This window comes from Lipotes vexillifer, unplaced genomic scaffold (genome assembly GCF_000442215.2).
Source record: "Lipotes vexillifer unplaced genomic scaffold, Lipotes_vexillifer_v1.1 scaffold648, whole genome shotgun sequence".
NCBI lineage: Eukaryota > Metazoa > Chordata > Mammalia > Artiodactyla > Lipotidae > Lipotes > Lipotes vexillifer.
Genome location: NW_006797096.1, coordinates 1,874,862 through 1,888,991, shown reverse-complemented (window position 1 = coordinate 1,888,991; position 14,130 = coordinate 1,874,862). Strand labels below are relative to the sequence as shown.

Sequence of the window (14,130 nt, the reverse complement as noted above, 5' to 3'; positions counted from 1 at the left end):
CCATGGCCGCTGAGCCTGTGCGTCCAGAGCCTGTGCCCCACAACGGGAGAGGCCACAACAGTGAGAGGCGCCCGCAACAAAAAAAAAAAAAAAAAAAAAAACACATTCAGTGGACTGAACTGGACAACTTCATGAGCCGCATTATGACTCCAGGGTCAGGGGAGGTAAGGTACTCTAGAAGAAAGAGTACACACTTTGGTACCAGATGATGAGTTGCAGGCTTAGCATCTGTAAGGAACAGTAAGGTAATGTAAATGAGTGATGAAGGACAATAAGGAATAGTGGGAATTATGGTGTAGTAGTGATAACTCTGTGGCCTGTCTAAAGGGGCAGCTGTTCTTCAGCTCTAGGTAATCGTTGTTTTTCAGGAATGTAGTCCAAATTACCAGAACATCCAATTTTTCAAGAGAACTTAGAAATTCATATTTTAATGTGATTCCCTGACCTTTGAAAACACTGCAGGCTAGATTCTACCAGTGGGCCCCCAATTTGCAACCCGTGAGCTAGAGAGATGGAGTCTGTATCCTGGCCCTTACTCCCTGTGTTTCTCTGGGTGAGATCACCTCTCTGAGCTCCTGTTCCTTTATCAGTGAAATTTAGGCAATGATACCTACTTTACAGGGTGTCATGAGGTTCAGGAAGTGCAAAAGCACCTAGCACAGTGCCTGGTACCTGGTAGGTTCCTCTTATTATCACACAGTACACTCCATGAAGGCACCTGCAAACCCATGGTTTTCCTGAACGCCTGCCTGTAGGTGACTGGCCACAAACACAGGGACTCAAGGGCCTGCTTATTACTCTCAACGAACTGAAAGCTGGGCTCTGAGCTTCCTTTTGCCTTTTCCCTTTTGAGTGATTTCCAGCCCAGTGAGGATCCAAAGGTGCTGCTGATTGTTCTCCCTTTCAAATTTGTGCCCCACCCCCATACCTTCACCCTCATTACCATATGCCCAGAGGCAGTTTCTGGGCTGAAAGTGGGAATCCAGTTTGGAAATGGTAAAATTCCAGCAGATATAATGTGAACTCATTTTTTAAAAGCTATCAAGGGGCTTCCCTGGTGGCGCAGTGGTTGAGAGTCCGCCTGCCGATGCAGGGAACACAGGGTTCGTGCCCCGGTCCGGGAAGATCCCACATGCCGCAGAGCGGCTGGGCCCGTGAGCCATGGCCGCTTTAACAATGCATCTCAAACCTAAACGAAGTTTCTACTCCAAGGGAAGTTTTCACATAATCTGCATACAGCAGTGCAAACAAATTCTGACCTTTACTTTAATTCGCAATTTCACTATTTTAGCAATTACTCAGGGTTGGTGTCTTTGTTTCCTGGCAGTATTGACATTTTGGGCCAGATAATTTCTTGTTGGGGACTGTCTGGTGCATCGAAGGCTGTTTAGCAGCATCCTTGGCTTCTACCCACTAGTAGTAATATTTTCACCCAGTTGTGACAACCAGAAATGTCTCCAGACATTTGCTAGATGTTCCCTGTGGGAGCCAAATATCCCCCCTCCCCCAGTTGAGAAATGCTGGTTTAGATCCATTTCTCAGTATGACTGAGGACTCTGGGCCCCTCAGAGGTGAGTGGTTTGCTTAACATCATAGGGAATTGGTAGAGCTGGGCAGGAATCCAGGTCTTCTGAGCCCTCAGTCCGGAGTTCTGTCCATGCTGCCGCTGCTTTCTAAGATTTCAGTAGCATCATGCCTTCAATCCCATTTAATATTTCAGTCTTCAGGTTCTTAAGTGAGAATGTCTTAAGTGAAAATGTTATTCTATCAAATCAAAGCTTCTTGCTGAATTTTAGAGTTTTCAGTGAAAAAGAATATTAATAAATAAAATCCCAGGATTGCCATTGGGCAGATCATTTATCTTCTCTGAATCTCACTTTTCTCTAGGTGATTCATCACCAAATTGTAACAGTTTATTGGGATTGGGTCCTGATAACCATTGACCTCTATCTTTTATTTTGTCCACCTGCTTTCATTTACCAAGTTACCTGATCCATCACATTGTGCAATAGTAGGTTTGGATGCTTACCTTGGATGAATAGATGGTTAGTGGGGTTTGTGGTGATGGCAACGTGGAGACATTAAACTCCTCTGGGACATCGCTGATGGTTGGAATTCTGTACTCATCTGGGCCTCGAGAGTACAGGACACCTTCTGGGGAATATTTCACCTCTTCAGTTGTATAAAGGCCCATTCCCTGAATAAATGAACCTTCAGTCTGAAGGGGGGAAAATGTCAAGCTCTGTGGTATCGTATGCTTTTTAGAAGGCCTTTACCTACCCCACAGTGGCTCTCAGGAAGCAGCACCCATCTTGGTGGGCCAGCACCTACTTGCCCAATATCAGTGGCCAGATTTAGACTGCAACATTGCATCCATGACGATGTCTGTTCTGATTTTCTGCCAAAGTTAAAATTACCTGACCATGAGAACTTGAATTAAAAATACTACTTTAAGGTTTATTCAAATGGTCCCAATTTATTCCAGGACTCAGGCTGGTTAATTAGCACTGCATTGAACCCCATCAGCATTAGAGGTGACAAGACATCTGCTAAGCTCTTCAAATTTAGTGCTAGGACTGTCAATGACCCCAGAAGTTCTTCTGCATTCGTAGTTTTGATTCCTCTCAGGTGCCTCCAAAGTCCACAGCATGTTGGTGTGTTTGAGAGTCTTTTAGTAAATAATTGAGCCTGACTGTTCATCTGATTCTCAGCCTTGATTTGTTCTAATATAATCATGAGCTCATCTAGTCCTCATAATGGTTCACTGTAGGTGGTATTATTGCCGTTTTATTGAGGAAATCATGTAGCCACAGCGGCTTGTATGAATTTGGGGATTTGCAAGATCTTGGGTGTATTAAGGGCGAATGTTGAGACCAATTTACTTCCTTCCCTGAGAAAAATCACACTAATCTGGCCCTTCTGTTGTGTCACTGGGCATGTGCGTGCAGGCTGTGAAGGAGCCACAGAAAGCCCTATATGGCTGTGGTCTGTCTCAGGAATGTCTCTGCGCTTTCCTTCTCCCCCACGTCCAGTGCTTGTTCCAACATCATCATTCACTGTTTAGGCCCAATACCTGGGCTCCTACTTTCTAGCCCTTTGAATGGGAAATTCTCTCTTTTTTTTTTTTTTTTTTTTTTGCGGTACGCGGGCCTCTCACTGTTGCGGCCTCTCCCATTGCGGAGCACAGGCTCCGGACGCGCAGGCTCAGCGGCCATGGCTCACGGGCCCAGCCACTCCGTGGCATGTGGGATCTTCCCTGACCGGTGCACGAACCCGTGTCCCCTGCATAGGCAGGCGGACTCTCAACCACTGCGCCACCAGGGAAGCCAGGAAATTCTCTTTTGATTCAACCATTGGCCTCTCAGACAACCTACTATGGGCACGGAGACCAACCTTCGTCCATTCTCAACCGGGATAGGGCAGGAGATTAGACACACCCCAGAGTGAGTTTTCAACTTATTTCCATCTTGAAACCTAGTGTATTTTGCATTATAGGTATTGGAAAATGGGAAGAGATGGCTGTGCACTAGCTGAATCTTCAGACGGTTTAGTTCACCAACCACAAATAGCCATCAGCAATAAGGCCTGTCATTTTATTTCTCTGATTCCTCTTTAAAATAAGTTTTGCCTCTTCAAAGAATGAACTATTTCAAGGGACCAAAGTGATACTGAAATGACTGAACCTTAAGCTATAATAAGGAAGGCACAGGGAAGACCAAATCTTAACTTTTCTGGCACCCCAAATTCTGGAAGATCTCCATGAGGTTCATTTCTTCAGGGATTTCTACCAAGACCCTCAGGTGGAATTGCCAGATAAAATAAGTATGTCCCATATAGTGCATGGAGCATATTTATACCAGAAAGTTGTTCGTTGTTTATCTGGAATTCAAATTTAACTGGGAGTCCTATATTTTTATTTGCTAAATCTGGCAACACCTCCTTTAAGGTGGAGGATCAGACAACTAGCTGATTTCTAAAAACAGCTTCCCACTTAGTGTAGAGCCTCAAATGGGTTGCAGGGGTGCCAAGATACAGACACAGGCTTTCAGGGGTCCTGGGGCAGGGCACCCAGGCTGGTCACCTGCCAACATGGCTTCCTTGTTTGCAGCAGTGTGCTGTGCAAATATGATCATTGTCTATGTGTGCCAGGATGTGAAAAACATCCAGAAACACAAGTTATAAAATAATCATGTGAGTAATCTGTGATCCTAATTTCATGAGTTTACTTCTTCACAATGATCTAGAATGAAAATGGAGACATAATATTAATGTGTCCTAAGGATAAAATTGAGTGGAGGGCTTCCCTGGTGGCACAGTGGTTGAGGGTCCGCCTGCCGATGCAGGGGACGCGGGTTCGTGCCCCGGTCCGGGAAGATCCCACGTGCCGCGGAGCGGCTGGGCCCGTGAGCCATGGCCGCTGAGCCTGCGCGTCCGGAGCCTGTGCTCCGCAACGGGAGAGGCCACAACACTGAGAGGCCTGCGTACCGCAAAAAAAAAAAAAAAAATTGAGTGGAATGTGAGGGCAGCTGCTCTCCAGACATCCCTTCATTTATTGTATTTTTATCTTATTTATGTAATATTTAAGCAGTGGGCAAATTAACCAACAATGGGGCAATAAAAGACATTTTGATAAAATTTATAGGTCAGTATTTGCAAAGTCCTTCCCATTTTTACATGGACTGACCATTTCTATTTTGGGGCAAGGTGGTTCAAGATGATGTTAGAATAATTAGTGTATGGAATTTAGATGTGTCATCGGTACATCCTCTGAATTTCCTGTACTTTGGATTGTACTATATTCTATTTAAGGTTTCTGTAATCTCTCTGTTTCCAGAATGGTATCTGGGGTTTATCCTTTATGGTGGAAGTTATCAGTTTTTGGTTAAATATGACTCCCTGTCTCCAATAAGGGTTTTTTTTGGATGCTCAATTAAATAGTAAACACAAAAATTATTTTAATTACCTGCCCTCCCCTCTCCCCCAGTCTATTTCTTTAGGACCAGTAGTACCTTTGGGTTAATTGACTTTGGGGGAATATCACATTGCTATGTGCTTTCAAAACTTTTACTCAAGACAATTTACTAAATTACCTAGTCAGATAAATAACTTGACCTTCCTTTAGGAATAGACCCTTTTCTGAAAAAAAAAAAAAAAAAAAAAAAACTTTGGAAAGTAATTCTGTCTGAAATGGAATAACATATTTAATGCATTTTAGGCTGTCATGAGCAGTTCCTTCTGTACTTCTTTTTGAGTGGAAATTCAGGATAAAGCTGAATTTCTAGACATTCCCATGGAATTGAAAGAATCTTGTCCTTATTGTACAAGTATTACATAATGAAATTGGGCTATTAGTGTATACATAACTTTGTTGTTGTTTTTACTTGCTAAGAGGAAATTTGTCAAGTGACTTACCTTGTGAGCTCCTGTCAGGCAGTCACTTTCAATCTTGGACCAGGCTGCTCCATAGACATAGTAGGAAAAAGGGTCTCCTTTTCCTTTCTCCCAATCCATGAAGGCCTTGTAGCCCCTGATGGAAGAAATAAAGCCCTTTAGCTTGGGAGGGGGGGGGTGCAAACAATGTTGATTTGTTTTAAATTTACCAAAGTTTTAATGACAGCATTTTATTTGATTGATGTTCATTGTGACTGCTTTTAAGTTATCCATATTTACAGTCTAGCTACTTACAGCAACACTAACATTTGCCTCCATTTTTAAAGAGGATATGCTTTGTGCTGCAGTTAGGATGCCAAAAAGAGAGAAGCCAACAAACTGTTTCGGTCCAGACCTCACAGGGTGTCTGCATCTTGAGGGTTTAAGGTTTGACTTTTAGATCTGCACGTTGAAAACCTCAACTGATTTTTATTAGGGTTCCCAGAGGGCCCCCCTAGATTGTGCTAACCAAACTCATAGGGGACTGGTGGTAATTCAGGGCTGGTGAGAAAGGGCCAGTAATTCGATGTGTTTATTAATGGAAGATGGACCCAGCTAGAGTGCTGATTTGCCCTCTTCTTGGATTACTGAACTCAGGAATTTGGAACTTATTACTTACAGGACACTGGGCTGGCCATTACCTCCTTTCTTCATGAGGATTTTCTATACTGTGTGTGTGTGTGTGTGTGTGTGTGTGTGTGTGGTTTGTTGGCTTGTTTCATTTGATTGTAAAACTAATGTCATACACTTCCCGCGTTTGACAATCAGCTCCCCTCTTTGTGCTTCATTTAATTAACGTGCATCTACTGAGGGCCTCCCACTGCCAGGCACTGCACCCAGGATGCCTGGTGATGACCGTCCTATCCATCCTATCCATCCCTCCATCTCTTTTGCTTTGTTACCAACAACAGAACCCATTCTAATATTTTTTTCTCCTCAGCTGATACACTAACAATTTCCTTCTGACTGAGTTCAGAAGTCTAAATTAAGCATCCTATCCATCTCTCTTGCCCAGCAAGGAGCTTCAAAATAGAAAAGTTTTATGGTAAAGGGAGGGAGATGTGTAAAATTGAGTTGCAACTTATTTCTAATGATATTACTACTCATAGTAAAGAATAGTAAATAACGATTAGACATCGTAAGTCATGTTTATTTTTTTACCAAATAGGGGTATTTTTATTATTTAATATTTCTTTGGACATAACTCAAAGGCCTATTCAAAGTCATGGAATTTGGGGCCTAGAAGGAACCTTAAGGATCACATAATAAAAACTTATTTTATGGGCTTCCCTTGTGGCGCAGTGGTTAAGAATCCGCCTGCTAATGCAGGGGACAAGGGTTCGAGCCCTGGTTCAGGAAGATCCCACATGCCGCAGAGCAACTAAGCCCATGCGCCACAACTACTGAGCCCATGAGCCACAACTACTGAAGCCTGTGAGCCACAACTACTGAAGCCCGCGCACCTAGAGCCTGTGCTCTGCAACAAGAGAAGCCACCACAATGAGAAGCCCACACACCACAATGAAGAGTAGTCCCCGCTCGCCACAACCAGAGAAAGCCCGCGCGCAGCAACGAAGACCCAGCACAGCCAAAAATAAATAAATAAATAATTTAAAATAAGAATGAAAAATAAATAAAAACAACACCAGAAAGATCAACCATGGCCTAAAAAGAATGGGAGAGAGAGAACAAGGTGTAGGGGTCTGGGACAGAAGCCAGGCTCCTCTGCATAAACCTTGTTACATAGATTTGACTTTGAAACCATAGAAATGTTTCACATAATTATTTAAAAATTAAACCAAAATGAGAAAAAAATAGAAAACCCTAAAAAGTCAAAAGCACACCGGAATGAAGAGTAGCACCCACTCGTTGCAACTAGAGAAAGCCTGCGCACAGCAACAAAGACCCAACACAGCCAAAAATAATAAATAAATAAAAATAAAATTTATAAAAAAAAAAAAACGAACTTATTTTACAACTGAAGGAACTGAGGCCCAGAGTGATTTGATGGCCTCATAATTTCTTAGCCAAGTCAAGGCATTATTGTAATTTTTACCTGGAGTATCCAGTGGCTGAAAGACTGATTCTTTGTTCAAAAGCAGTTTCTATGTGCAGAATGGGCATATTTAGTCAGAATAAAATAAACATACCATCTGATAGGTGAGAAGGAAAATATTCTGTATATCAGAATTGACATCTGACAATTGTTACTGGTGCTTTGTTACCAATAATAGAACCCATCCTAATATTTTTTTCTCCTCAGCTAGTGCACTAACAATTTCCATCTGATTGAATTCAGAAATCTAAATTAAGCAAGTAAAATAGAATCTTGCTGCACATCTGTGATGTAGGGGCTTAGTTCACAAGATATTTGGAGCTTCATTTCTAAGTGTTAGAACTCTGGTAAGTGTGTGTGCAAGTGTGAGATAATTGTTCTAATGAAATAAGATATAGGACATTGTAAAGTTGGATTAAACAAGTCTTTTCCCTTGAGATATATTCAGTAGCAATTAGGCTTTTTAGTTTTCTTCCTCCCTCCCCAAATATCACATTTTTATGGCTTAGGAAGGCTCAGTCTTTTTTTTCTTATTTAAGAAAGAAAAGAGGTGGGCTTCCCTGGTGGCGCAGTGGTTGAGAGTCCGCCTGCCGATGCAGGGGACACTGGTTTGTGCCCTGGTCCAGGAAGGTCCCACATGCCGCGGAGCGGCGGGGCCCGTGAGCCATGGCCGCTGAGCCTGCGCGTCCGGAGCCTGTGCTCCGCAAATGGGAGAGGCCACAACAGTGAGAGGCCCGCGAACCGCAAAAAGAAAAAAAAGATAAAAGAGGTAAGGCCTCTGGTAATTCTTCATACACTTCTGTTCCTCCTCTCAGCGATGCGGTTCCCTGTGCTCTCTCTCCACTCATACCTGGGATACATCATGGAGCAGTTGTATCACCTGGTGATCCTGCCCTTTCACAGAAATCCACTCCTAGGTCTGACTCTACGTGGTGCATGTGTGCACTACCACAGCTCTCTCAGCACGGGTTTGGATTGCTTTCTCTTTTGTAGTAACAGACAGAGTGGAACACTTACCCAGTCTTTGCAGGTACCTTGTGGATTTTTCTTAATGGGCTCAAAGTGTTTCAGAAGAATCTGACAAGCATTCTTGAAGGAGTAAAGAAGTGAATCCTCATTAGAGAAGAGCGTGGTGGTTAGGATTTGAAAGAATATTGGTTGACAATTGATCAGATCAGTGAATGCTTTTGGGGTGCCTGATACTGGCACATTGGGAACGCAGAGACGATACCAACACAGCCCCTGATCATGAGGAGAGTATCAGTTATAGAGGGTGTTTTCCTTTCCTCACTCACTTCCTGTGAAACTATGGGCTCAGCTGAATTTCTACTCTCAGATCCCCTTTCTAAGTATATTCATGTTCTTAATTCCTTCTTTTTTTTTTTCTACATTTTGGATTTATACCTTCTTTCGTATTTTCCAGCCATTAAGATCTATGGAACAAAACATCCTATTTTCATTCAAATTTCTGCTCTTTAGTCTGTAACAATGACATGCCAGTGTCCCTCTGGGTCTGAAATATTGTTCAACTGTCTGTCCAGTCTTTCGTCTGTTCATCCATCTGTCATCAAACTACTGCAGTGAAGACCTTGGCTTTGAGTGTGAAGTGAGAAAATAATTAAATTTGTTTCTGTAATAACCTAGACCCACAAAGTTTATGATCCGTGATATAGAAACCCCAAACCCTAGAAGATGAATTAATGCCTAGTTTGGGCTGACAACTTCCATACACACAGAGCAGTTCCTATTTTGTGTTTGATTCTACCTAAAATTGGATCTCATGAATTTGAGGTTTCCCACCTTGTTCTGAGCAAAATCAGTCTGTTTTTTGAGCCCCTGGGAGGTGTCTCCACAAAGATAAGATGGATTTGACAGTGGTTCCTCTTGGTAGCATAAGTGCAGTGTCCTGGGATTGAGGCTATATGCCTCCCCAGAATGTCCCAGTGGAAAAAGTGGACAGTTTATAATAGAAACATGACAAATAGACATTACTTCAAAAGTACATGCAGTCAGATCTTTGAATTAGGAATATGAAGTCATGGTTCTATTCTGAACTAGTGAAAATTTAGCAGTCTTTTTTTTACATTAGTTAGAAAAATAAGTACAAAGAAAAAGGATGAGTAGTCTGGTAGAACTCTACTAATGCAGACACTTTAATTGCACCATATCTACTTGGCTGGGGTTCTGTCTGCCTACCTGCCTGCAAGAGCTTGTTTGTATCAAGGGAAACTTGCACAGGTCTGCATTACTTGGTACCCAGATTTCTTTGTTCTGTGTCTCCCAGGGACACAGAAAGTTTGTTCACCAAAATCCATTCTCCCCTTCTTCCGTAGTAGCTGGGCCATGGTTTCCCACTGCTCTACATTCCCCCAGCCTCCCCTGTTGTTGGACATGACCTGAGACTGGTTCTGCTAATGGATGATGAGGGGAGGTGACTTGCATCCCTCCCAAGTCTGGCCTCCATGTTCTTTCCCTTCAGATCACCCAAGTGATGATGCTTAGGGCAACCTTGAAAGCCACGTGTTGAAGATGAAGGAATTGCCATCACACTCTGGGTGCTTGAATGACCGAATATTCCCTCTGGATTGTGTGCAAGAAAGAACTTTTGTTGTGTTGGAGCCATTATATTCTGGGTCTATTTGTCACCTCAGTTTAGCTTACTCCAGCTAACACCCTCTCCTTGCATTTTGGTGATCCCAAGCCTATGTTCAGTGACACAGATAACTTCTCTGAATCCAACCACTGTGACTATATCCAGCTAAGAAAACCAGAGATGTGGAGAAAGCACCCAGGGAAAGACAGACAGGAGGAAGCGCTGTACGCCTCTGCCATTGACATCTGAGCCAATGGATGCTGCTGTAGCAATTGTATTAGGTACCATGGCTGTACTTGTTTCACAGATGTGCACGTATGACATGGGTATTTTTAACTCACGGCTGGCCACCTATGAGAAAAAGAAATAATTTCAAGTCTGGTAAGGACTTCTATGAAGACTTGAGTCATTATTTTTCTTAATTAAAAAATTACTATTTTTATTACATCCACAATATCCTTTAAAGCCTAAAATAATGTGTCTTTTAAGAATTAAAACCACTTTTTAGTAGGGCCTCATGCTAATTTTTAAAGTGTTTTCTTGGTAATATCCCACAGCAGTTCTTCTATTCAAATTTAGGATGCTTTTAGGATGTTAAGGATTTCCTTTTTTCTAAATTTTACATGTGTAGAGAATAGGCCAAGTTGAGATTATTCAGATTTACTTAGTGGCAGTGGCAGGAAGAGAGACAGAGATTAGATTGACTGACTCAGTTTGGTCTTACATCTGTTGGTATTGGTTATCAGATTAACTTGGAAGGACCCTGGGGGCCTGTCTTCTTTCTTGCCCTCATTCCCACCTTAATTTTAGCTTCCTCCCTCTTTTCTTCTATTTGTTCCCACTTGCTTATACTCCTCTAGTGTGTGCTATTCACTTTTTCCTTTTCTGTGCTTTTCCTTCTGTTTCTCTAGCAGACACATGTGGAAATTAAGATATTTAATCAAGAAAAAATGAAAAAGAAAGAAAAGGAGGGAAGGAAGGAAAAGAAAAAAGCACTGTTTTGGCCGATACTATGTTTTAGTTTTTGCAAAAACACTTTCTCTAGATGTATGCAGGTATGTACCTGTTCATACTTGCCAATCTTCAGACTAATACTGTTCAGTGATTAAGTTTCTCCAGAAAGATGCAAAATGAGAACAAAAAGGACAATCTGATGAATTCTTGGTGATGAAAATCCAAGAGGAATTTATTGGTCCACATAACTGGGAAGGATGGAGGAGCTAGTATCACATATATCTGTATCTAGGGGCTTTGTGGTCTCATCTGGATTCTCCCACAGCCTCTCATATTTGCTTTTCTTTCTACCATGGCCATGTCATTTTCAACGGTAGACAGGTTTCATCCATGGCACAGAACTGCCTCTGACAACCACTGGCCTATAGCATAGTAGCTAAACTACCACAAGGGAAAAATAGTTCCTTTCTCCTAACATCTACACATCAGTTCCAGGAAAGGACATTGATTGGCCTTGCTTGGCCATGTTTCTTCTTCCTGGACCAATCCCTGCAGCCAGCAGGGTTCAGGAACTATGATTGGTCAGACCAGGGTCCTGTGCCTATATATCTGTGGCAGGCATTGGGGCCAGCAGGGGGATGAGGTTAAAAGGTACCAGAATTGAGGAGTCTTTCAGAACTATATGGAATGTGGGAGGGGTATTCCAAAGGAGCTAAGGGGCTGGATAGTCAAAAGCTGCAGATGTGCACTACAACAATCTAGTAAATTAGTCATAAAGTTACATTTATTCAATTTAAAGCATTATTCTTTTTTTTATCCTGGGATTATATCTTCCTACTTTGGGTATATGTGTGTGTGTTAAGATATCCTTTAAAAATTATAGGATGATGACAGTTGATGAAATACTTGTCCTTCCTTCTCAAAACAATCCATTAGCCACCTGACGTTATTGTCCAAACTTTAAAAATTATACATACTTGTCTCAAAATAGAAAAGTTGAGAAATGCCTACTCTAGGTAAGCCTGCACAGTGTACCCACCACAGTGCTCTGGGGACACATCAATGGTGTTTTCACTAAGAACCATCTCTGTCCATAAACCTGGGCCAAGCTCCAGGAGTATCTGCACACGTGTAGGATTTCCACCACCTCAGCCATTCTATTTCATATGTAAGAAGTTTTTCAACTAGATAGTCAAGATCTTAGGGTTTGCATACAGGGAGTCATCATTGACTCTAAAATTAGTGCCAAACGTCTGTCATGTCAACAATGTATAGAGAGATGAATTTTATTTCTCTCACCTGTAGCATTTTGGTGTGAATACCTTGTCCCAGTTCGTTGACATCATGTGTGACCAATACGGACCCATCGGTGTAGATATGAACTCTTTGAAAGTCATTCCTCTGCTTAAATCCTCTGGCTGACCACTCAAGCAGCTCCTTAAACATTTGTAAGTGCTTGCACAGGTTATGTGCCAACCTGTGCTCAGCTCGACATGTAAAGACGAATAAGATGTGGTTCTTCCTCAAATAGCTCACAGCATACTGGGGGGACAGGCTGAAGAGCAAGTCATCACTGTGTGGAATGTTCTGTGAGATAATGGATGTGGTGGAAGGGGCTCTGGGAGAACAGATCCAGCTGCTTCTGGGGAGCCGGGGAAGCGTTGCCCCAAATTACAACTGAATGGAATCATGGAGGGAAGAAGGGGTCACCACTGGGCAAGGTGGGTGAAAACTCCCCATTGTCTGTAAGGGAAAGCCTGGCTCCTTACCACAATACGAGGCCCTTTGGGATTTAGTCTCTTGAACTTTCCCAGATTCATCCCCGTCTTTTCCCTCCTTGCTTCCAAGTCTGGCCTGACAGCTGCTCTTTCCTGACCTATACGCTTGCTGATGCCGTTCTCTCTTCCTGGCCTGCTCCCCAGCCTTCAGACCCACACCCCAAGTCTCTATTCTGTGAAAATTTCCTTGAATGCTTCTCATTCCTCTCTGGGAAGGATCAGTGACCCCTTCCTCTGCACTTCCTCTTACAGGGGTGTACTGTGTTGAATAGTGTCCCCTCCTGCACCTCAAATTCATGTCCACCTAGAACCTCAGAATGTAACTTTATTTGGAAATGGAGTCTTTGCAGGTGTAATTAGTTAAGACGAGGTCATCGCAGATTAGGGCGGGCCCACTAGGACATTGGCTAGTGTCCTTATAAGAAGGTTACGTGAAGATGGAGGCCACCATAAGCTGGAAGAGGCAAGGAAGTATTCTTCCCAGGAGACTTCAGAAGGAACATGGCCTTGCTGACACCTGTAGTTTGAACTTCTAGCCTCCAGAACTGTGAGAGAATAAATCTGTTGGTTTAAGCCACCAAGCTTGTGGTACTTTGTTACAGCAGCCATAGGAAACAGATACCGGGGTGACAGGCTCTCCTGTGAGTCTCTCAGAGGAGGGTCCCCTGGTCTTGTTCATCTCTGAGTCCTGCAGAGAACTTTGAGCAGGTCTGAATCACAGAGACACTAAATACATGTTTGTTGAATTGGACAAATGGAAATGTGGTATTTTTCTTTCCAGTAAGAGGAGGAGGAATTGGGACTTTATTCGTGTCTGGAGATGCCCGGAAGCCCAGGGTGGCTTGGAGGTGCTCCGGGGCATCAAGGCTTGTAGGTGCTAATAATAGTATTTATTCACCATGGGCCTTTGACTCCCTCTGAGGAGAGTACTTCTCATACCTAATTTAGAGAGTAGGTGTTCCAGCTTTGTGAGTCATCGGCTGACCTGGAATAACACACTTCAACTCCCAGCCAGATGATTCTTGGGTGTGTCAATTTAGAACTTTGTGGGGAAGCTGGAGGCCTTTCCAATGGAGAAGAAGTCGGCGCTGGATTTAAAGATTTTTTTCTTTTGTAGCAAGATGAGAAGCTGTCTTCCATGGATGATGGTAGAGAGTAGGCTATGGTTTAGGTGAAAGGTGGCCATGCAAGTGAGGGGAGATGTGGTTTAATAAAAAGTAAATATGTGGGGCTTCCCTGGTGGCGCAGTGGTTGAGGGTCCACCTGCCAATGCAGGGGACACGGGTTCGTGCCCCGGTCTGGGAAGATCCCACATGCCG

At 43.0% G+C, this 14,130-nt stretch overlaps 1 protein-coding gene across 1 annotated transcript in view; it reads right to left on the bottom strand.

Moving 5' to 3' along the window:
• LOC103073747 (aldehyde oxidase 2-like) overlaps positions 1-14,130 on the bottom strand; it is an 87,295-nt gene that overhangs the window by 10,372 nt on the left and 62,793 nt on the right. The window contains 8 exon segments of the mRNA XM_007469202.1: positions 2,030-2,218; positions 2,332-2,367; positions 2,369-2,398; positions 5,413-5,527; positions 7,487-7,535; positions 8,500-8,575; positions 10,287-10,430; positions 12,333-12,415. Of these exon segments, the coding sequence (XP_007469264.1) occupies positions 2,030-2,218; positions 2,332-2,367; positions 2,369-2,398; positions 5,413-5,527; positions 7,487-7,535; positions 8,500-8,575; positions 10,287-10,430; positions 12,333-12,415 (722 nt within the window).